Source organism: Vicia villosa, unplaced genomic scaffold (genome assembly GCF_029867415.1).
Source record: "Vicia villosa cultivar HV-30 ecotype Madison, WI unplaced genomic scaffold, Vvil1.0 ctg.000029F_1_1_3, whole genome shotgun sequence".
NCBI lineage: Eukaryota > Viridiplantae > Streptophyta > Magnoliopsida > Fabales > Fabaceae > Vicia > Vicia villosa.
Window position 1 is genome coordinate 384,496 of NW_026704963.1, and position 24,975 is coordinate 409,470.

At 35.8% G+C, this 24,975-nt stretch overlaps 3 protein-coding genes across 3 annotated transcripts; 1 reads left to right on the top strand and 2 right to left on the bottom strand.

Moving 5' to 3' along the window:
- Positions 1-616: 616 nt before the first annotated feature.
- Positions 617-2,417, bottom strand: LOC131622398 (RING-H2 finger protein ATL48-like). The gene is made up of 2 exons (XM_058893429.1): positions 2,213-2,417; positions 617-1,009 (listed from the first exon to the last, which is right to left on the bottom strand). Exons 1-2 carry the CDS (start codon positions 2,283-2,285, stop codon positions 837-839), a joined length of 246 nt encoding a protein of 81 aa, XP_058749412.1. The 5' UTR covers positions 2,286-2,417; the 3' UTR covers positions 617-836.
- A 9,718-nt stretch (positions 2,418-12,135) lies between these two features.
- Positions 12,136-14,218, top strand: LOC131622400 (WAT1-related protein At5g40240-like). Its single transcript, XM_058893431.1, has 6 exons — positions 12,136-12,450; positions 12,691-12,807; positions 12,881-13,121; positions 13,217-13,375; positions 13,471-13,622; positions 13,746-14,218. The coding sequence occupies exons 1-6, from the start codon at positions 12,194-12,196 to the stop codon at positions 13,888-13,890; spliced, it is 1,071 nt and encodes a 356-aa protein (XP_058749414.1). The 5' UTR covers positions 12,136-12,193; the 3' UTR covers positions 13,891-14,218.
- Positions 14,219-14,267: 49 nt separating this feature from the next.
- LOC131622399 (protease Do-like 9) lies at positions 14,268-20,638 on the bottom strand. Its single transcript, XM_058893430.1, has 9 exons — positions 19,826-20,638; positions 17,165-17,364; positions 16,896-17,076; positions 16,582-16,773; positions 15,659-15,891; positions 15,099-15,200; positions 14,958-15,008; positions 14,746-14,850; positions 14,268-14,653 (listed from the first exon to the last, which is right to left on the bottom strand). The coding sequence occupies exons 1-9, from the start codon at positions 20,418-20,420 to the stop codon at positions 14,555-14,557; spliced, it is 1,758 nt and encodes a 585-aa protein (XP_058749413.1). The 5' UTR covers positions 20,421-20,638; the 3' UTR covers positions 14,268-14,554.
- Positions 20,639-24,975: the final 4,337 nt, after the last annotated feature.

Genomic DNA, 24,975 nt, shown 5'->3' on the forward strand with positions numbered 1-24,975 from the left:
CAAAATGCTAACTTTGCAGGTTCACTCTAGCGTTGTAATATTGAAGATGCTAACTTTGCAAGTTCACTCTCGCGTTGTAATATTGAAGATCCGTGACACCGCATTATGAGTCAATTACCACCAATCAATCACAATCCTGATTTTAGTACGGAACATGACAAATTAACATCAATTTTAGTTGACTCTTATTTAATAGGATGAAGTCATTGAAATAATTAGTACAATTATCTAATTTCAGTAGTTTTAGTTAAACAATCTATTAAAAGTAGTATTAGATTAAAAATTCTAGATGGGCCAACCTGACAACATGTAATGAAGCTGGCTGGATGACCGTTTCGGCACCACTACTTTACAACTCGGGCAACACTCAATCACTGTTCAATTTCTAGTAAGGTATTTATGAATTAGGTTCCTTCATATTACACTACATTATCTCTAGAAACGTGTTAGGAGACAAAGATGATAAATCTTGATAACTAAATATTCCTAATACATTTTTTAAACGAGGGATGTGCAACATGACTTCTATAAAGCTTCAGTCCATATGTGATCCTAAACAATTTTCGTGTGGTTCAAACATGGCATCCAATTCCATTCTGCCTCCTCAAGACAGGAACAGTAAACTGAGAGTAGTTTACTTTATTGAAAAAAAATACTATAGTACATATCCCAAAGTACATCCATAACAACTCAATTCTCATGCGTTGAAATAAAATAATTGACAAAGATTTTGTCCTCAAATGAACAAATTCCTCTTCATGTAAACAAAGCTAAGACCAACAAGAAACAAAGCAATTACAAAGTTTATCTTTGAGTGTTAGGTAGCTATTTAAAGTCTATTTCTTCTGCCAAGGATTGTCTCCATAATAATAGGCAGTGCCAACCATGAGTGCCACAGTAGCACCTTGAACAACCACACGAGCCCTCATTAGTTTCTGGCCTAACTGAGAATTACCTTGTCTAAAGCTGATTAAGCCAGCCGTTAGTACACCGGCAGTAATAAACGCGCCTGAAATTAAAACAGCATGTTAATCAAAGAACAATACTATGAAACAAAGTTAAAAGAAAAGACGAGACAAACATGCGATTGAATCACCACAAGTAAAGAAAAATGTTATGTTCAACAATCTCCAACCATTGAGCAATGTAAAATTTTGATGTCTACCACTGAAAGGTAGCATTCTTAAGAGAGACAAACCCATACAAGTATTTTATCACTGCATCTTATGGCCTTCACATTATTTTCAGTCATGACAAACTGAACAAACTCCTTGTCCCCCAATCATAGAAAAAGGAGTGAAATTTTCAATATCTAAGTTATGAAACTCATTTCCTAAATCCATCAGCATTCAATGGTAAGCAACTTATGAAGCTCTGACACAAACACGATATGAACACCGATAATAATTTGATAAAATAAAAGTGATTAATCATAAGTGTCAACTGGTCGTCTTAAGTTTTCAAAGGCCATGTAGGTAGATCACGGTTTAAATGTTACAAAACAAATAGGGGCTCTATTTTGCCAAAGTTTAACTGTGATAAATATTGTATGAAACGCTATTTAGTTACAGATTAACTGTATCAAATTTTGGGCTGTATGTGGTAACTCGCATGCCCTTACAGACGGCTCATATGGTCAGACACTCCGAAAAAGCCTACAGTGTGGGTCTACATAGTAGGCAACAACAGCTGCAATCTTGCAAACTGAAGGACCACATCCAAAGTAGGAATCAAACAACCACAAAAAAACTTCTAGGAATAATATCTCACTGTTCACAAAATAATGATCTGGCAAATAATCCTATTGGCATAACAAGCAGATTCAGTACCAAACAAACAATGAAAATCATTCACATCAAGATACCAACTTAGGGCTTACATGCATCAATAATGGTATTGCAGCATCATAAATCTACAAATTTTCAACTCAACTAGAATTTCCAAATCACAACTTTTTCCCAATTTCTCTATCATTGCACAATTTCAATAGCATATCATAATCATCTTTCTCATAGCATTTCCCTAACTAAAAACCTTCTAAACTCTTTTATACCCATATCCTCGTCCATTAATTTCACAGTAAGCGAATTTAGGGGGAAACGATTATAACCCTAATTCCAAAATATAAATCAATAGAACTAATCAGATATGTAATGAATTGAAGTTGAAAGCGTTAAATGACAGGATGAAAATAAAGAGACGATTGACTTACCGACGGGGACAAATGGGTTCCTGCGCTTCTTGTCTTGAAGAAAATCTTCGAAACCGGGTTCAGAACTACCCATGTTGATGATGATGAATCAAGGTTCAGTCCGAATTGGACCAAACGAGAGAGTATTCGCCGAATCGATCAATATATTTCAAGTCGGTCTCGCGCTATTCAAAATGAACATTTGATTTTAGGAAATGTCATTTTTCTTTCCAGATTCTATTAAATACCGTGAAATAATTGTTTTGTCTCTACGTGGTTGTTTCGCATCCATTAACTTACAAAGTTTTATAACGTGGGTAACAATAAAGGGTGTTTGTGGATTGATTTGGATCGATTTTGAGATAAAAATTCATTTAATTTAAAAACAAAATTATTTACGATTTGATTTGATTTTGAATAAGTAATTATAACAATTTGATTCAATCCGATATAATTTTATGTGATTTAATTTAAATAAATTTTTAAACATTTAAATTATCAATTATATTTTTTATTAAAGTTATAAAAATATTATATTAATATATAATAGATTTGATATAATATATAATATATAGTATATGAAAAATTTAATATTACATAATAAAAATGATTGATTATAGTTGAAACAAATAAAATAATAAAAAATAGATTAAATTAAATTATTAAGTAGTTTTTAAAAAATAAGTATTATTGAATAATAAATTAATATTATATTATATATTAATAAAAAAATTAAATATGTATTAAAATATATACACGCACTTCAATTCGATTTAGATCAATTTTGAAAAATCAATATGATCCGAACCAAGTAATTTTTACAAAATGACATCCAAATACATTTAATAATATTCGGTTTTTTTATGGTTTTTGATTTTTTTTTTCAGTTTGCGACTTTTATTTGGATCAATTTAGATTTGAACATCCCTAATGATAATAACACGTGCTCTTAAGATATAAATTTAGAAAATTTATCTTTAAAAAATTAATTTATATTTGTAATAAGTTTTATACACAATTTACAAGATTATTATTATTTTTTTTAGAATGGGAGGGCCGAAATCCAAACTTAGAAAACAACTATTTAATGTGTCTTACAAAAGAAATATTGAGATCTTCTAATAGCAACTGATTCAACCAATTAAATCTCTCTTCAATATGCTCATTTATCCCAAAGCTTTCTCGCTTAGCCAACATATCCGTGCACCGATTAACTTCTCTAAAGATATGCTCGATTCTTATCTTTTCAAAACTGTTGCCAACTTCACAAATTTTCCTTAATAATTTTGTACCTTGGCCATGTTCCTTGTGATGCTCTTGAAGCTCAATAACAGCCCTCTTGCTATCCACTTGAACCACAATCTGCATGCACCCTCTCTAATGTGCCATAGAGAGACTAGTCCAAACACCCCAAAGCACCGTTATATGGTTGTTACTCTTACCTAGATGTTTGATGAAACCACTCATCCATTATCCTTGATTATCCCGCAAAACTCCCCTGCACTTGCCTCATTCTCCTTTCCCACAACCCCATCAGAATTAAGGCATGTCCACTCCCTTTTATGCGGTCTCCAATTAACTTGAATCTTATCATATTGACGCATGCTCATTTTATGAAGTAAGATCCTGCTTCTTCTATGCAGCTGGACATTTTCCTGAATGTCTTGCGCTAAGTTGAGAGGCATGATAAAATGGGGTTCATGATGCTGCTCTTTTGTCCAATACCATATGTTGTGACACATTTGCCCATATGGCTTCCCAATTATCGAAATAGTAATTATGGTTTTTCTACATATTAAGTTTTAACCAATCCTCCAAGTCAATTGGAACGAAATTCAGTTTATTTGGGTTAATAAAAAGTTGGACCCAAACTTATTTAGCAATTTTACAGTCCCTACGCGCATGAAGAATAGACTCCTCTTAGTTCATGCACTCGTCACAGAACTTGCTACACAGATTAAGCTACCAAAGATAAGCATTCAAAATAAGACCGTAATGAAAAACTTTCTAGATGAAACAACGAATTTTCTCTAGAACCTGAATTTTCCAAATGCCTGTCTAATTGCGATCATCGTCCCTTTTAACAACGGCTTCCATATTTACTCAATTGGTCAAACATAAAAGATATGTATAATATCTCAGAATCATTGCAACCCCATATGCACTTATCTTCAGACATCTCAGACCCGCTAGGAGGAGGAATATATTGAATTTTGGCCAAGGTGTCATGACCCAAACTTGTGTTCAAAAAAATCCTATTCCAGTCTCCCTGCCCATCCACCAAATCTGCAACTGTCTTGGTGTTATCCATTGTGGACTGTTGCAACAACAACTTATCTTTAAGCTTTAATCCTGGCTCCACCCACGCATCCTCCCAGACCCTAATGGTTGTCCACAGATTAATCAGATGTTTCCACATACTAGAATAAGTAGGATATGCCTTACTATTACCATTTCTTTGCTTCGCAGTAATATATTCACTTCTCATCACTTTACACCAAAGAATTTAATTTCCAAACTTGATTTGCTAACCTAATTTGGCAAGGCCTGCTTGATTCATGATGTTAGGACTCCTTATACCCAATTCACCTTGAGTTTTGGATTTTGCAATGTCACTTTACATTACCAAATGAAGGTTCCTCTTGTTATCATTGTCGCCCTAGATGAAAGCTTGTAGGCATTTCTGAGTATCCTTGATGCAAGGTTTAGGAACAGTCGTAGACTTCATAGTATAAGTAGGGAGGCTTCGATAACACTTTTTGCAACCGTAACTCTACATGCGAAGGACAACTTATTTCTTTTCCAAGTTGTGGGCTTATTTTGAACCTTTTCAATCAAGTAACCATATTCTTTTATGTTAGGATTTTAATAGGAGTATCTCAAAATTTTGATCCTCTTAGCGGAATAATCCCTATGAACGGATCTTGATAAAATCATTAATCACAAACCAAACACGAATAAATATTCAAGAATTACCTCTTGAAGTGTGATTTATCTTTTGATCATGAACGACGGAAGATATCGGCTCTCTACGTATTCTACGCGAGCGCAAAGTAAAAGACGGTGCTAGCCGTTCTTGCTCTGAGAAAATTGACAATTAGCATTTATTAGGGGAAAGAGCTCCTCTATTTATAGAGAGCTTCTAAAATTCTAATGCTCTTATTTTGGGCTTTCCCAAATTAAGCTCAATCTTATTTAATTAAATTATTTTAATTAAATAAATATTATTTATATTTTATCAAACTCTTTTAATTAAAATAAATAAATTTTTATTTAAATTAAATCATATTTAATTAACTGTCTATTCTCATTTATTTAATTAAATCATATTTAATAAAATAAATTATATATGTGCTAATGTATTAAACAAGTTAAATACTATTAACACATAATTAAAGTAAATCATATTTAATTTAATCATCTATTCTACTATAAGTATTTTATGTGTGTGACCCTGTAGATTCTCGTAATGTTGGCAATAATTTTAAATCATCTATTTGATATTATAAACAGTAAGCGGTATCTAGCAACACATCATTGCTACTTTATTGACGAGAATGTCGTACGATCTGATATAGCCTTTCTGTGATAATGGTCCTGTGTACAATTACCCTTTTGCCCATATATCTATATTGGACATAAGACGTAGAATGCGTCACCCTTGTATAGTTCAATATTTTTTCCTTGATCTCAGAGTATACTTGATAACCATAAATAAGTCCAATATCTGATATTGACTTATTTGAGCACGGCCATACATTTTTCAGTCATACGCTATCAATGGGCCCACAGATATTACTCCCATATATGTAAGATGGGTAAATCTCATCTAGTTCACTTATGTCCCTCATCATGATTTGTAAGGAACCCATAAACCATCTTTATGGTCCTCCTATTGCGGACAACATTTGATTGACAATAAAGTGCTTGATTCCACATCTAGGGTTCATAGTGGTTTCAGGTCGAAGAGTGGTATACACCACTATCACTATGAGAATAACTTATGACACTTACATAACAAACTATGTAGTATTCTCATGGTGGGTCTATCCAATATAAATATTACTCCTAATATTTATACATATGCGAAGACCTGATATCTCATATCCATGACCCGTGAGATACGGTCATCAGTCTACTCACATAATAGTCTATGTGCATGACTGTTGTCCTATTTGACAGTAAAGCTTGACTATAGATACTTTAAGAATAACGTCCTTGTCCTTATGTTTAATGAGGTCTCACGATTAAGTCACACTTAATAGATCATTAATAGACTAATTATTCTAAGGACTTTATCGTGTCATATACAAATAACATAATAAATACAATGCCTAATAAGTATATATATTAAGAAATAATATATATCAAGGTCATGATACAAAAGCATATTGAGTCAATATTGATTGGCTATTAGCGCTTACTCCAACAATCTCCCACTAGCACTAAATTCAATCAGATATTAATTTAACATCTATCTGCATATTGTGTGCGTCAAACATCATCTAAGCATAATAGTTTATTAGAGTATGAGGAACTCTTTCTTATGTTGGTAATATACACCTCTTTCAATTTTAACTTTCGATCCTCTTTAGTTTGACTAAGCGTTCAATCTTCAGATATTTTATCAGAGGATCAACCATATCCCATCTCTCACAACAAGAAGTAGAAGAGCACAATCCACAATGGATGTCTCTCACTTACTGAGAATAAGGCGGTCACAACATTTTTCAACAATTCAATCACAAATGTCACACAACTTATTCCCAAATGAGAAAAACAGAGAAAACAAAAAGCAAAAGAAAATCATGAATCAGAAAACAAGAAACAGTTGTCCGCTAAGTCAAAAAAGGAAAAACTTGAAAGCAAACGACTTAGGCAAAAATTAGGGCATATCTCGCTGGACAACGAAAACCAAAATCAAAAGGAACCTTTGTCCAGGAAAAAATTAGGGAAAGAAAAAGACAAGAACAAAAGAATAAGATCCTCCAAAGGACAAGTTGTTGTAACCATCAACAGAAGAACCAAAGGGTGGCTGCCACCTCCACCAAAACCATAGGGGTCCTCTTTCTTGAAAGGTGAGTACTCGTGTCAAACTAGCAGAACGTAAGACTGGAGAACATAAGGAAGAAAGGGTGGGTTGAGTAGAACTCGAGCCTTTATCCTTTATTTCTCAAACCGTGAACCAGAACACATTACAACCATCAAAAGTCCTAACTGAAGTAGGGTTCGTTCTGAAAGCATACAAATAGTAAAATCATGTTAAAACTGACTCCTAATATACTGCTTGTTATTTGTGTTAGTATCAGTACCACATTATGATTAGTATTCACAAGAAAAAAATAATCAATGTCATTCTTGATATATAAAAACTTTGACTTTGAGATTAACATGTGCAGTGCGTCCTTGTTATCTTTTTCAAAACAAAATCGTCTCTAATCTGAAAGTAAGTACTTGATAACAAGGAAGGTTCATACAATGTAATTCCATTGAGTAGTCGTACAAGGGAAAAGGTTGGTCATTCACATAAGAGATACCTGAAGAATCCATTGAGTTGAGCAGTTCCTCTCAATTTGGGGGTATTCTTGACGATCCCATGATTAACACTGGGGCAGACCATTGCAAATCTCTGTGATTCATGCGCATTAGAGTTATTTCTCAACAGACCTTGCAGGCTGGGGCAGGTCAGTAACAGTTCATTTCTTCATACTCATCAAGTATCATATATCAATACAGTTGTCGAGGAGTCAGGCCAAACACCTTCATAAATACTTTCCACAAGCAATAACCTTTCCGCAAGGGAACCCTTCATCCATTCCCCATATCTTAGAAACGAGAACTCCATTTATGATGATCATAAATATATCATGCATATCATCACATTCTCATAAAGCCAAAATCCAATCCATCATTGGTAATTCCCAGCGCACCAGAGCCTAATTCATTGGCATGTATCCCATAGTAATCCAATCATCAATGATGCAGGGGCATCCACCCTGCTTTGATCCCCACTAAGAGTAGCAGAACTCTATCTAACATATTCCCCCAAAAAACAGAAACCTTGACCAATCAATCAGAGCACTGCATATAATCATTGTATTGCATAAAATAAATCAAAACATGCATGTGAAGCATAAGCCACAAGTCCCCATACAAAGCATTCAGTTGATATTCCATCAAGTTTACTCAGAGTTACCATTGTGGTGTCATTTTCCAAAATAAACTATGTTTATCTGTCTCCAAGTCTAGGCCAGACTGATATTCTCCTATCAATTTCTTCCAAATCCATGTCAGACTGATATCTCCCTCTTAGTCCAAGTTAGATTGGTATTTCTTTCTCCAAGTCCAAATCAGGATGACATCTCCTATTTTCCTACCTAGCTTAGATAGGTATCTTTCTCCAACCCAGAGTTGTTATCTCATTTCTTTCCAATCCAGAGTTAGTATTCATTTTCTCTCCAACCCAGAGTTGATAATCAGTTTCTTTCCTACCCATAGTTGATGTTTATTTCTTGCTCAACCCAAAGTTGATTTTCCTTTTCTATTTCAACCCAGAGTTGTTATCTAGTTTCTTTCCAACCAAAGTTGATTTTCTTTTTCTTTCTCAACCCAAAGATGATTTTTATATCTTGTTAAATCCAGAGTTGATTTTCCTTTTCTTTCTAGACTCGAAGTTGATGGTCAATTTCTTTTCAATCCATAGTTAATTTTTTCCTTGTTTAACCCAAAGTTGATGTTTAAGTTCTTTTCAACCCATAGTTGATATATACGTCAATCCAGAGTTAGTGTTTTCTTTTGACAACCCAGAGTTGTGGATTTCTGTTTGTTACCCCAGAGTTTAAATTTGTTGACATTCAATCCAAAGTTGATGTCCTTCTACCATATCCCATCCCTCCAACTCAGAGTTGATATTTTTTCTTTGACTTCCAACCCAACGTTGTTAGATGTCTCTCTTTTCTATTGCAGTTTGTGTTCCTATATCCAACCCAGAGTTGGTGTTTATTTCATCTTTAACCTAGAGTTAATCTACTCAACCCAGAGGATCCCATCTTTCTTTAGGCAAATTTTCCCCAGCGGATCCCATCTTTCTTTATGCAAATAACTAAACTTTCTCTTCTTTTTCTTTTTCAACCTTCAAGACACCTAACATATAACGATGCGAATCACACGTCCACGAGTCGTAAGTAATGGAAAAGAGTGAGCAGGTGCATTTCTTAACTTATTCTTCTTTCATTCGTAGTCTTTTGTGTGTTTCAAATCACAAACTCTTTCCATAAAAAACACACAACAAAATTCTCCTCAAGTCACTTAATAAATATTGATGAGAATCACACTTTCATGAGCCTTAAGCAATGGAAAAGGGTGAGCGGGTGCACTCCCTAACTTATTCTTCTTATATTCATAGTCTTTTGTGTGGTTCTAGTCTCAAATTTTCAAAAATTAGAGAAGGGTGAATGTCCTTACATTGGGATTAATTCACCATTATATACATCAAAAACGCTCAACAAACAATTCTCTTCTCTCTTGCCATCAGGAGTTTTTTCCCCTTAATCAGACATGCTATTTCCTTTTGACCGCAGACAGGTAACGCATAAGACTCCACTCAGCCAGTAACTATCCTAATGCTAGAATGCTAATGTGATTTCGTCCACTAAAATACACAAACAAACATAAACTTTTGAGTCGGACTATGATGCTTTGATTCCTCAAAAGGAATACGTAGGCATTAGGTCGTGGGGCCTAAGCAAGCACAATTTTGTAAAAACTTCCTTTTGTTATCCCCGTATTTTATTTTATTTCTTTTGCATGCATTCCCTTTTAACATTAAGCTTTAGACTCATAGATTACACCCTTAGATTAGAACAAACTTGAGTGGATCCTGTGGAGTACCACAGACGTGAGGGGTACTGATACCTTCCCCTTGTGTAACCGATTTCCTTACCCGGTCTTTGGACGTAAGACCTTTTCTTATCCTTTCTTTCTTCCGGGTTTTCTCGATATTTTCCCTTCCCTTCTAAGATAAATAAATTTCGGTGGTGACTCCTTTGTTGTGTTATTTTTTGCGAGCGTGCGACACTAGCGAATCTAAATACACCTTATTGGTCGTTTCTTTATGCCCTGTTAGATAGGACAACTCCACCAACATGGTCAAGCTCCCTATAGAAAGCCACCAACTTATTCTTCAAGTATAACTCCTCTAAGTGTCCGTGTAAGAATATAATCATGCCCTCTTCAATTTTTGGCTTTGGGACCAATACTTACGGAATACGTATGTGCACACGAGAGAGGACCTGGTTCTAAGTTGCAGATCTACGCATGCGCTTTTTTGTTAAGAGGAGTAACCAAGTAAAATTTATCCTTGAAATCCTTCACGTTATCGAAGTCTCGAAGTACTTGGTGTGTTGCCTCACGGAGAGTAAACTTTAAAAGTGCATGTAGTATAGATTATTTTGAGTTAAAAAACGATTAAAGAAAAATTTCATGGTCAACTTACCACTCTTAAACTCAAACCAGTGCTGGAAAACTTTGAAAAATGTCTAGCTCACTTGATGTAACTGTGTAGGGGCAATAAGCAAATGGGTTAATATGTTAACTTCAAATTCATTAAAAGGAAGATGATGGCCTATGAGGGTGAATAAGCATTCATGAAAAGGGATAGCACACCAATTATATTGGCTTCATATCCTCTTATCTTCATCTGGGCAAAACACTCCCCAGATACTTACAGGTTCGACGTCAGTCAAAGCTTTCTCAAAAACATATGCATGACAAAAGCAGAAACATTTGTCAATATGTCTGAATCCACACAGTTACATGAAATATCATTACTAGTCTTCTTAATTGAAGTTGACGATCACAATGATTAAAATGTTTTGTGAAAGAAAACTAATGTAGGTACAATATATCAAGGAAGCAAACTAGAATGTCCATTATCTTAGAAATTCTAGAAAAGGAGAAAAATGACTAAAGGAAAACGTTGAACTTTGGGACTCAAAGGAACAATCAAACATGTCAGACCAATATTAATGAACAAAGTTGTTTGAACTTGATCCAACGTTGAAACAAAAACGCTCTTAGAGAATAACAATAAAGGAAACATTGATACTCTTTTTGCAGTTCGTTAACAACAGAAAAGATAAATGATGCTTCAAAAACCCTTTACATCTCACTCGAGCATTACGGGTCGTACAATCACAGTGTCACCAAGGTTTGAGATCTCCTCGAAAACGGTTCAAAAAACACATGAGATCTCCCAAGAATTGCATTGTCTCGTTAAAAGCCTATGCGCCCACATGTTTCGTTGTCGGGTAAAAATATGTGTCATAAACCCCCGCTGCAGAGCATAAATAAGGTCTTAGTGGGGCATTTTTTCTAGGTCGTTCACAAGGCCCAAAAAACAAAGGCCAAATAGTGAAACAACAAAGTACTTAACAAGTAGATCCTCTCCATTTATTTTATTAGGGTATTTGTGTATAAGAGACATATTCACCTGAAATCTTAAGATAAATATGTGTGTGAGTTCTCTCACTTATAAATGCGCAAACCTCCATTTTTCTAATTAGTGTAGAGTTTTCCCACACTTATTTATCAACACTTTCCACTCAGATTTATTTTTCCCAACAACAACAATAAACAAAAATAAAATATCATATCATCAAACACGAATAATCACGTAAATGTGTGGCATAATAATCTCTAACATTATTAACTATACTAAATCTTAAGGACAATTATTCTGATGTTTGAAACAATAGTACAATTTAGACACTTCAAACTTAATTACAAATACTAGTACATACTGATTTGACGCTTCAAAATTTCAAAATAATCTTCAGAATTGAACACGTGAGAACTTCCTAGCCTTTATTTAATTGGTTGAATTTTTATTCAATAATGCAACGAGCCTTACACACTTTAAATAATTTCATACCTATAAAGTTAGGTGGCAATGAACTTCCATCTGAGAACAATAGTGAAGACAAGACCGAGACTCATTCGGAAATGGAACTGAAACGCTGTTTGTTGGAATGTATTCCATTTGCAGCAATGGTGATCGTAGAGATTCTTGACGTTGGGTTGACCACATTGAGTAAAGCAGCTATGTCCACTAGAGGAATGAATCACTTTGTCTTTGTTCTTTACTCCAATGCTCTTGCCACTTCCATTCTGCTCCCTTCCTCTTTCCTCATCAACAGGACAACAAGACCACCACTGTCTTTCTCACTTCTTGTCAAATTCTTCCTCCTCGGCCTTGTCGGGTATGTCCGTTTGTTGTACTCCATTAGTTGTATTGTTTAAGGTTTTACATCGCGATCGAAGTGAGATTCGTCGTAGTTATTGAAATTGCGATCAGATATGACTGATGATGCTAGAACATTTTTGTTATAGCGGCCGGCTGCAATTGCGGTGGTCGATTGTCTTATAAATTATATTCCTTTATGAGATTAAAAAATATTGAATATAAATGAAGGATGTTGATGATTGGAGATTTTTTGCAGCATAACTATAATGCAGAACTGTGTGTTCACTGGCATAAGCTATAGCTCTCCCACTCTTGGATCTGCTATGAGCAACTTGACTCCAGCAATGACTTTTGTCCTAGCAGTCATCTTCAGGTAATGTGCTTCTTGTTTAGAGCTTCTTGTGCAAAATAATTGGATTATTTTGCTATTTTCAAAACCATTGTAGGATGGAGAAGTTGAATGTTGGAAGCTCAATAAGCCAGATCAAAATGGTGGGGACAGTACTGTCTATCTCAGGAGCATTGCTAGTGACCCTTTACAAAGGTGCTCCCATTCGCAGCTTTCGAACTCAACCCTCGACACCGCAACAGTTCCCGACTCTTTTTGAAGAAACCAGTAACTGGGTCATTGGAGGTCTCTTTCTATTCACTGCCTCTTTATCTCTTTCCATATGGAATATTGCTCAGGTGAGATATTTAGACAAATCAATAGGTGCAAAGGACTTAGATTCTAGTGATGATGTATGAGAATATGAATCTGATTTAGTCGAGTATATTTGCAGGCAGCAATTCTTAGAGGATATCCATCTCAACTGACCATAGTAGCATTCTATTGCCTGTTTGGAACAATCCAATGTGCAGTACTTTCTCTAATTGTAGTCAAAGATCGAAATGCTTGGAATCTCAGTGCTGGCATTGAGCTTATCTCTATAATATATTCAGTAAGCAAGTAGTATGTAGCAACCAATACAAAAATTGTAAACCATACATGGCTTTATAGCAATGCTCATTCCTCTATGTGAAAACAATATTACAGGCTGTTTTTGGAAGTGTGGTGACATTTTCTGTGATGACTTGGTGCATAGAGAGGAAAGGACCTGTATTTGTTTCCATGTTTAAACCTGTTGGAATTGCCATTGCTGCCTTTATGAGTGCTGCCTTCCTTGGTGAAACACTTCACGTTGGCAGGTAACTCTCATTTGAAAAATATCCTTTGTTGTGGTAGTGTTTGAAATTTCAACATAATCACCATTTCAAACAAACATCTGTAAATTTTACTAAAATCTGTTTTCAATGGTTTTGTTGTTGTAGTGTCATTGGAGCAGTGGTAATCGCCATTGGATTTTACACAGTTATGTGGGCACAATCAAAAGAGGGAAATGTGAATGGCCCAGAAGTTAATGGATCATTATCATCCTCATCTGCCGAAGAAAGTCCTCTACTAGAGTCTCGGTGAAAGCAAGCACACAACCAATGACTACACAGTCTATTAAGTGTGTTTGGTAAAATATAAAATCAGTTAGGAAACCAGTGGGACAAAAGTTATAACTTGTAGAATTCAATAACAGTGCATTCACCTCCACACCTTGGAAACAAACATGCTACTATTCATTTTTGTCAATGTGTGGAAACAGACATGCTGTAGTTCATTTTTGTCAATTTGTATGGAAACATGCATGCTAAAATTCATTTTTGTCAATTTATTTGAAACAACATGCATTGGCAATGAAAGCATTTCAATTTTCAAGAGTATAGCTTGTTTTTGCAACTCATATGTGAGTAATGAAAGCATTTCAATTTTCAAGAGTATAGCTTGTTTTTGCAACTCATATGTGAGTAATGAAAGCTCTTCACATTGCTCGGTGCCCTCCAAATTATAAAAGTAAAAACCACCAATTTCAACGAAAGACAATCATAGATCCGGCTTTGCTATCTACCATCCCTTTCAAAAAGTGGACTCATCATTTCCAAGAGGACATTAGTACATAAAAAAATAAAATTCTGCAGCTCCCAATCACATGGAGAGAATTAATCTAACAAAATTAAGTCAAGCCTACACGTCTGCATCTTTTAACCAGTATCATGCATGAAACATCAACCTAGATGCATAATGTACAAGACTATGACTTGAGATCGTCAGACATTGCTGATGGAATGCAATGTGTTGCAAGAATATCCAGCGTAGCAGCTTTTGCAGTTTCCGTGCGAAGGACTACTATCTGCATAGAAATGAAGATGGTTAGTTAAAAAGAGTTACTTAAAGCCATTTTCCATATGCACCACAAGACAGATTAAAAAATTAAAGACGGACCTGTTCATAATCTAAATCAAATTTTAGATACTCGTCATCACAGCTCTCAACCATAGCAGCCAAGCTCTTGAGATTTTTCACAGGTTTACCATTAAAAGCAACGACCTTCAGAAAATACAGAGTAAAAAGCAGTGAATAATAAAGTGGTTAAGCGAATAGAGTTATCAGGTTCAACAAGGAAAGCAGAAACACGAAATAAGATCATTATCAACCTGGGTATTAACTATTTCTTCATATCCAATGTTGATATCAGCCACCAGCACCTAAATGTGTCAAAGAGATGATCAGACTTGAGAAGGTACTCAATATAATTAGACTTGATAAGGTCAAAGAGACTAACAGAAGAAGTGTACCTGAGAAATCACAACAAGTTGTTCATCTGGTGATTGTGGCATTGCATACAGCAGTTTATCCAAAATCTTGACTGGAGCTTCATACTCATAATCTTTTCCGTACTGATCATAATGAAAATTTGAGTTGGAAAAGAATGGATCCACAAGAAAGCTTAGCAAATTTGTTTTAATGAATTTACAAATTAACGATATAAGTATAGTAAAATCAAAGTAGGGGTAATTTGGTTTTAAATTTTGCTAAAAGTATAGTAAATTCATTAGTTAACCCAAAACTACCCTTAAATCGTTTTAAATTTAAGAGGTAATTTTGTTTTTTCAGAGGGGAAAAGAGCTATAGTATTCTGCACCGCTAAGGCTCTTCCCATTGCAGCTGGCCTACGTCCACTATTGGCCACTATTGACTTCTGAGTTAAATATAAAGCTACAAATTACAAGGACTATATTCTATATACAGCTATTATCCCAACACCTTAGAACGACCCCAACTTCTAACAAGCATATTGAGAGAGGTGGAGTAAGACATAACCCAAGTTCTAAGAAAAACAAATAGTACCACAAACCTCAGAACGAAGATAAGGAACCGAAACCGTTGAAAAAACAAATCCTGCAATGATATAATATGAGGGAGGCTTGCCCTTGCTGTGTGCTGGAATAAGCCTTCTGTGACCATCAAGTTTTATATTGAATTTGAGAACATTTGAATTTCGCAATACTTTGATTGCTGCATCATCACCGGTATATTTTTGTGATATGAGATAACTGAAACCAATGCGCTCTCCATGGCGAAATGGAACTGAAAAATAACAGCAGGAGCACAAAGCTTTATTAAACACTACTAAACTCAAACCATGTATATATTCCATGTTGGCCACAGCAAAGTTGGTTAATTCACCAAGCCTAAGAAAAAACAGAGAACAATATAGGCAAGACTTCATAGTTAAGCTGGCATAATGAGATCTAGGAGTGGTTGAGTAATGTATTTTGACTGATGAGCAATGTCAGAGTTGCGTCTCCTCTTGTTCATATCTAAACTGAAATAGTAAAACAAACCTAAACAGCAACTGCTAAATATAGACAGATATGGAGTGTTGGTGTCTAGGTATTAAAGATCTTTCAAAATGCACTTATTCACAACTTGTCGATGGCGGATGGCGGTCCATGGCGGATAGCCAAAATCCTGCCATAGCTATCCGCCATAGCGGCCATGGCGCCGCTATTTGATAACACTGATTCACAAATTTTATAGCTTATGCAAAAGATCCAAATTCATACAACCTATTGATGAGCTCTGGCATGGCATGCTGAATGAATTTAATCATTGTGTATAGAAGAGGTATATATAAGTTTAACACTGTTTTCTCCTACTATAGTTGATGTCATATATAAACCGGTAAGTCCTCCCAGAAGGCTTTTAGTAGCCAGCTAAACAAAAATAAACAGCAGAGTGCATAAATTTATAACGAAATTGGAGAATAAACATCACCTGTTCCATCATTGGCAATATCAACCCCGTCAAAGCTAAGGATAACATCTGATGGTTTCAAAACCTTGGATTCAGGGGAAGTAGGATCGATTCTTCTAATACGCACACCTTTCTGGTTAGATTTCATGCCCATTGACATTCGTAGATCGGGATTTTCCATTTTCTGCCACTCAACCCCAAGAATAGGGAACCCTATAAAAGAAGATTGAGAAATTTTGGTCTAAGCAAATAAAACTTCAATATTTAGATTTTACGATGCTCAGCTAAAGATTTAATAGTAAAATCTTCATCTTAGTTCACGGCAACCACATTACCAGTATATCCTTTATTCTTCTCGTAATCCTGGATGAAATGCGTGATAACTGGCGTAGGAATAACATAACCTATATTCTCCACATCTTCATGTTTGAGAGATTGAAATGCTATCCCCACACAGTTTCCTTTACCATTAAATGCAGGTCCACCAGAATTTCCAGAATTTATAGCAGCGTCTATCTGCAAAAAATAACAAAATTGATGAAGGAAAACCAGGCTACAATAAACCACCACTAAATGATGAAAGTGGACGATCAATTATTCCAACCTGTAAACCTAGAAGTTCTGTGGAACCATGGACGTAAGATAAAATCTCAATACGTGATACAACACCACTGGTCACAGAGATAGTGTCTCCTCCAATTGGGTAGCCCACAACAGTTACTGCATCTTGAAGGGTGGGCAAATCCCCAAACTCCACAGGTGACATACCTTGCCAGAACTCATCATCATCAACGGTAAGCATGGCTGCAAATGTAAAGAAACGCATGCATTAATAAGAATTCATATTAAAGTTCAACAAAATTCCCTCAAACTCCCCACGTAAATCTATTAAAAATATCAGTCACCAATTTGGGATAGCATCATGGGTCCATTGGGTGGTAGACCACAAAACGCTATCGTAATAGTTGCTAACAAGATGGCTGCTATAACAAAGATGATAGATCCAGCATATGAACATAATATGTTGCATATGAGTGCTCAAAATTAAAGTAATGAACACCAACAAGTGGGGGACCAAAATCTTCCAAAAAAGGCCAGCAATCGACAGAGGCACGAGCCTCTAAGGATGACCAAAATGAACAAAGGCTTGTTTCATACATGAATGATGATCAGAAATGACAGAGGAGAGTTCCCTAAAATTTTATGCCAAATGTCCAGGGATTGACAAAGCTAAGAAAAATTTAAAAGAGGCAAAGTAATCTTATCAACAGTAGTTTGAATAAGACTTATAGCCTTTAAAAAGGAATACTGGCATTAGAATAAACAAGAAATCAATTTTTAGTAAAATATGTGTTAGTCTAGGATAGAATCTTGGGATGTAAATAACCAAGCTATGTAGATGATCCAGAATGTTGGTATTTATACCCTTAAAAAGAAATGGGTTAGAAAAAAGGCTTTGAGAGATTTTTCCCTGAAACCCTAATAGTGGCTGAGATGGCAGATTGGGGTCGCAATAATGGCGGCTACACAATCAAAACATTGTGCCGAACCCTACCACCGCTACGCTGTTCTACAATAGCACCTCTATAGCGCGCTATCGACAACATAAGAACCAACATGAAAATAATTAAGTGTAGCAGAGATGAGGATGTTGTGTTGGATGTGAGGTAAGACAAGACAAGATAAGGCTAGAAATGACAACATTAGAAAGAGAGTTGGGATAACACCTATAGTAGAAAGATACCTTTAGTATAAAAGATGGTGGCAATAGGCTAAGGTGGTATGGGCATGTAGATGTAGAGAGAAGACATGTGGATTTGTAGTAAGGAAAGTAGATTGGTAGAGGGCACAAGCCAGTGAGGATGACCAAAAAGATCAAAGACGTGCTTCATACATGAATGGTTTCCATAACACTTATGCCAAATGTCCCGGGATTGAAAAAAAATTAAAAAATTAAGGTAAAAAATAAGGAGAAAATAGGGCTTTGACCTCCCCAAGATGCAATAGTGATTTGAAAATTTGTGATTATAATTTTAGTCTCAAACCACAAAACAACATGAGAGACATAAAAACACAACGTAATCTGTCACCAGTCAGAGTGTACTGCAACACCAGTATATCACAAAATTAACAAGATATGATACATGACATATCACCATGAAAGAATGCAGTATCTTATATCTTGAACTGCTGATTTAGAATATTCCAGCTTTAAAACTCTTGTTAATTAGGTTGCTGAGTGGGAATACTTTATTTCTTTTAAATTTTGAAATTAAAGTTTCTATATCTTGGTAAGATTGTACATAACAGGATTCTTATCAGTTATAGTTTTGGTTTTTATTACTTTAACCTGATAAGATTCTACATAAGAGAAACCTTATCAACAGTAGTTTGAATAGGATTTCTTCATAACTTATAGTCTTTAAAAAGGAAGACTGGTATTAGAATAAACAAGATATCAATTTTTAATAAAATATGTTTTAGTCTAGGAGGGGCTATGTCAAGGAAAAGTTTACTTGCTGTGACCTCAGGTTTAAAAAAATATTCTACAGCATCTAGACCTATGACTCATCCCTTGCAAAGATTTATAACATAATAGTAACTTATAGAGCTAAAAGCCATAGCATATAGTGAGAAGGATCCACACAAATTATTCATATCACCGTTATTGTTTTATGATTAATGATTTTATAACTGTTTACTAGTTTCATGCAATATATCTTCCAATATCATCAATAAGCCACTTTTTAACTATATTCCATCCATTTGGCAAATATAAGTTATTAGTCTGTAATGAATAGAAATGTGGATAAAATATATATACAGATATTCTAATCCCAATTATACAAGAAATAGTATATGCAGGTACCCTTCACTTATTATTGTCTTACAAAGTTTCTCATATTCTTCATTTCTACAACCTTCAATTCAAGTTAGTAGTAAATTATGTTTGACTTCTGGTCATCTTGTACAAATCGTAAACATAATGATTTGGTCTTAACAAACAAAACAAGGCGGATAAAATTGAAAATGTTTGCGAGTAATAATCATGCAATGATTACTACAAAAGGTACTCAATTCAGTGTTGCCTTCCCCAAACCTACCATGCACTATTCTTAGAAGATAGGGTATCCCAATGCCATGAATCACAAATACGGAACTAAGTTTGTTTACCAAACTTAATACACTTTCCAATTCGATACACATATAAAGGAGGAAAAAACATGCAAAATTGTAAAAAAATAGATTGATAAAAGTTAGTTACCAATATCACACTCAGTTCCAATGGCGAGAACAGTAGCCAAGTACTTAGTATCAGAGCCACGCTTCTTGAGCTTAACCTGAGTGTAATGCTCAACAGAATGCGCATTGGTGAGAACCCTCTTCCCACTTATCACAAACCCACTGCTACTGGAACTATACTGTCTCTTCCTCTGCCACGGTAACGAAAAGTTCGGCTCTGTGTGCACACAAAACACCTTCACCACCGAATCCATAGACGGTAACACCCTAGCCGAGATGCTCTCCCATATAGGGTCCGCATCCATGGCAGTAGCGCCTACTTCAACAGGAACCGTCGGGACAGCACCGTTGCTGTCTACAGTGCGAGCAGGGCGGCGACCAGCGGGTGGTTTGTCGGGATTTGTAGGGAGTTTCTTGGGGCGGCCGCGGCGGCGACCGAGATGGGAAGAGGCGCTGTTGTCGATGAGTTCGACGTTTCCGGCGGAGAAGTCGTCGTCTATGAGGGATGGGGAAGGGTTGGTGGCGACGATGGTGGTTGGGGCGGTGGCGGGGGTGTCTAGGGTTTCGGAGGAAGGGGTTTTAGGTTTGCGGCCTCTCTTGCGTTTGTTGTCGCCCATTTTTGTTCGAGTGTGTTGGTATTTTTTGGTGAAATGAAAAGAATAACACGGATTGTGAGTGTGTGTGTGAGTGATGTTACGGTTATGTCTGAATGCGTGAATTAGAAGAGAATGTGTATGAAAGATTGTTTCGCAGATAGAGAAACGACCAAGGTTAAGAAGAGTCGCGAAGGGAGAAAATGGGAAACCAGGAGGGAACTGCAAACCCAAATCAAACTTTTGTCTTTTTATTTTTATGTAATGTAATGGGTAATATTAATAATTAATTAATAATAGCAATAATAAATAATAAATTTTGGGTTGAAGAGTTGGTGGTGGCCCAAACATGGGCTTTCTGTAAGCTTATTAGTCACTCTTGTGAAATCTAATCTAAAGGGAATTTCTTAACACACTTTTATTGTTTTTTTAAAAAAATTTGACCAAAATTCTAAAATATATTAAGCATTCATTCAGATATGCATATCCGAACTCACTACATCACATATATTTAGAGGAGTTTTTGGATATGGATCTCTAAAACAACCTTTTTGTCGATATAAGGAGAGTTTCGCATGTGCATCTCCAAATCAACCCCATAATTTAAGTTCACAGGGTTTTCAGAAATGCATATTTGATTCGATATTAAGTATATATTTGGCACAGACAGAACCCCTCATTCTTCCATGCTCTCTTTTTATTCACACAAACAACCAAATCCTTCATATCCCCACTTTAAGCAAGTTACCGAAGCAAGTGTTTTAGAGAATTTGAAGAAGTAAGTGTTATTGAAGCAAGTGTTTCTCCTCATTTCAACAAGTTTTCAAAAGCTCCAAAGTTGAGTAAGTTTCTCCGAATGATTTGTTGTACATTGCATGTATGTAATAGGTAGTTTATTATCATTTAAAATCATTAGATAGAAGTTTATTCTGGAAAATATGGTCGTTTGGGTCATTATTCTAATTTTATTGGGGCATTTAGGGCAAGAACACACACATGTTCATCCATTGATATTCCCAGGAGAGTTTAGATGTGCATATCTAAAATCCCCTCTGAGTAATTTTCGGATCTGCCAATCTGAAATGTTGCCTAAGTGTTTTTTTTTTATATTTGTTTCATTGCTTCCCTTTAATTAATGTTTTTTTCAAGAAAATGACTGAGAACACTAGATTGAGAGTTGGCAAGCCAAGCCAGACAACATCTACTTGGAGTGAGAGAGCGAAGCAGTCTAGAAGGGCACAATGAGCATTCATTCCTGTTCCGAGAAGTCGTTTGGTTATGCGTTCTAGCCTCGGGATCACAGGGGTAATGAGAAGGACCCCGAGGAGGAACATGTTCAAGCACAGGCTGCTCCTAATACACAAGCTGCTCCTGATATGCAGGCTACACAACTACGTGCAACAATGAGCCAGGCTGCCCAGAAGTTTTCCCAGGAGTATCCAGGAGCGCCCTTTAACCCCTCATTTTTTATATATTACGACACTCATGTCGATCCGAGTGTTTGGGCAGGAGATGTATTTTTATTTACAATTTTTCATCCAAATGTTTCATAGACAAATATGTTAACGACTAACATTGATATTAATTATTATTTTTACAAGAATGACTAACCCTAAAGTTCGTGAACCAAATGGTGGTAAATATTTGATCTTGTTCGGCCCTAGGAGGATTGGTTCAGGGAGGTCATCCTCGGGTACGGACTTGTCGGGTTTTGTTGGTCCAGTTATGGGACTATCAGCCACGGCATGCAGGGGACATTTTCTGAGAGATGGCACAAGGAAACCTCATCTTTCCACTTTCATGTTGGGGAGATGGCTATCACACTTGATAAAGTGGCTTTCCTGCTACACCTTCTTGTTATAGAGAGGTTATTTAACCACTCCTGGATCAATCGTGATGAAGCGACTGAATGGATGGTCGAATATCTGGGAGCTCAACTAGAACACGCTTTTGACCAGTGTTCCTCAACTAATAGAGCTTATGCTAGGTTCTCGTTCCTGAAGGCACTATGTGTAGAGCACATGAATGTGGCTGAAGCATCTGCGAGCGAGGGCAGTGATTTTTTTGTTCAGTACCACCGTGCTTGTGCTTTGCGGTGTTACTTAATGTTTTTGGTTGGCACGTCCATTTTTATGGACAAAAGTGCAACCTACGTGGATGCTGTATACCTCCAATACTTCTTTGATTTTGATACAGTTAGCGAGTGGAACTGGGGGGCGGTTGTCTGGTATACCTATACCAAAAGCTTAATGAAGCTTCTAACTGAAGGACAAGGCAAATGACAGGCTATTGCACACTGCTGATGGTACTTTTCTTTCCAATTATTAATTTTAATTTGGTATCAATATTTTGTTCTTACATAGTTCTTATTAGTTTTTCAGGGATGGATCATTTCCCAATTCCAGCGCATTCATGGTTTCCACATTGACGAGGAGTATCGTGAAGAGTTACCACAGGCTGTCATGTATATCTTGCAAAGAGAGAATAATGATATGTTGTGTTCTGGGTGTATCTTGACTGGAGTGTTCATGATAACATCAACTGGATGCCTTACGAAGATCACGTGGAGATGGTCCACTTCGACCCCATCTCATTATACTCAGGATGGTTAGCATGTGGAATTAACATTATGGTCAAGTATCTTCCTGAGCGATGCATGCGACAGTTTGGCTATGTGCATACCATCCTTAGATCTCCCTTTCTGGTTGCTCCTAACACCATTGTCCGCCCGAATCTCGATGGCATATTTCAGAATTAGGAGCATCATATGGTGCTAGAGGAGTAATCCCTCTGTCCCAAATTATAAGAGAAATTCTTTTTTTTGATTCATTGAACAATTAATGTATTTGGTTTATATATAGACCAGATACATTAATTATTCAATGAATCTAAAAAGTGAATTTCTCTTATAATTTGGGACGGAGGGAGTATCATATAATGGCATCATCGAGCAATTGGCCTTGTGTGGAGTACATGACATGGCTCTACACAATGTCACACCCTATTATGACACTGGGCGCTCCTAGACGTCCACCTAGGCCATCTCATAATGAGATCTTGGAGAACCAGCAGGCCCAAGATGACCATGTCACTAATGTCTTGCTAATTTGTCAGCGTATATAGTTGATTGGGGAAGACGCTTTGGACTTAGGGGTGATTGAGAAAAGTGGTCCTGAAGCGGTGGCCATCGTAGAAAAGATGGTTAAAGAGGAAAGGAGTGTTGCGGGATACATAAGGTATAGGAAGGGCCAGAGGTTAAGATTAGGCATACGCAGTAGGTTATACGCTTCTTTTTTTATTTGCCAATGTATTAATTTTACATTCTATACTTTTTGAACAACATTTGCATTATTTTTTGCTTTGTCAGAACAATATTACCTATCTTCATTGTGATTTTTTTACTTGTCCCGTTTGCGTGTTTATTAACGGTTTTAACCAAATTACGGATCAAACCGACATTGATTCTTTTAAAAAAAAAAGGTCAAAGATAATTTTGTTTCTACCAACCATTTTGTCCAATCATATTTTCAGAGATGCATATTCAAAACATTTTTGGGTGTTTTGGAGATGCATATCCAAACCATTTTTTTAAAATTTATTATGGTGCATTCGGAGATGCATCTCCGAAGGGAAATTTAGGGTTTATAGAGGTGTGGTTCACCCTGTAAGAGTGTATTAAGAAATTCTCAATCTAAAAATACTCTTTAATGTTTGGAGATTGGAATCCGAATGCACTTATTTAACATTGAAATTATTTCATCAGAGAGATTCATTCATTCTCCCTAAAATTAATCTGGATATTAATCTTTAGATAAACTAAGAAGTGAGTATGGATAATAATCTTTAGAATTAGTCTGAAGGCACAAAGTTATTTGGTAAGTATCTTACAAATTTAATATTTTTTAATAAATAAAATATACAAAGTTTACATAAATGCTATTTGAATTAAATTATACATACTTGTCATACAATTAAAATATAATTTATTAAGTCAAAATAATGATAAGGATGTTACTGCCATAAATCATATGTTATCAAAAAAACAAACATCTTTGTTCACAAATTACATACCATAATAGAAATTATCAAAATGATATTATCAAAATACAAAGAAAATGTCAACTATTGAGTAATATTAGACCCCTCCCCTTTGTTCCTCTTTTATCTTTTGTATTGTAAGGCATGTTGTGTCTCGACTATCATGGCTTGTACAAGGGCCATTTCATTAGTACCTTCCTGAAAATCTCCTCTTTCTATGACCACTCTCCCAATAGCCAGAATACTTTGACAGATCAGGAACACATTAACGACATGATCTTCCATAGCATGTTTATCTCCTAAGATATCTTGATGAGTTGGCCTATTTGGCTCTCCCACTACATCAAGTGTCAACTGTCATGTAAGTATGTAGCATTCTATAAAACCATTAAATATAGCTATATAAAATACTCCATGGTTGAGGATCTCGCACAAGATATACATCGGTTGGGACTAGATGATTATATAACGCCTTAAATATAACATCAACATCTCTGCGAGTGACAGTGGAAGGAGAAAACATGATATAGGCTATAGGAAT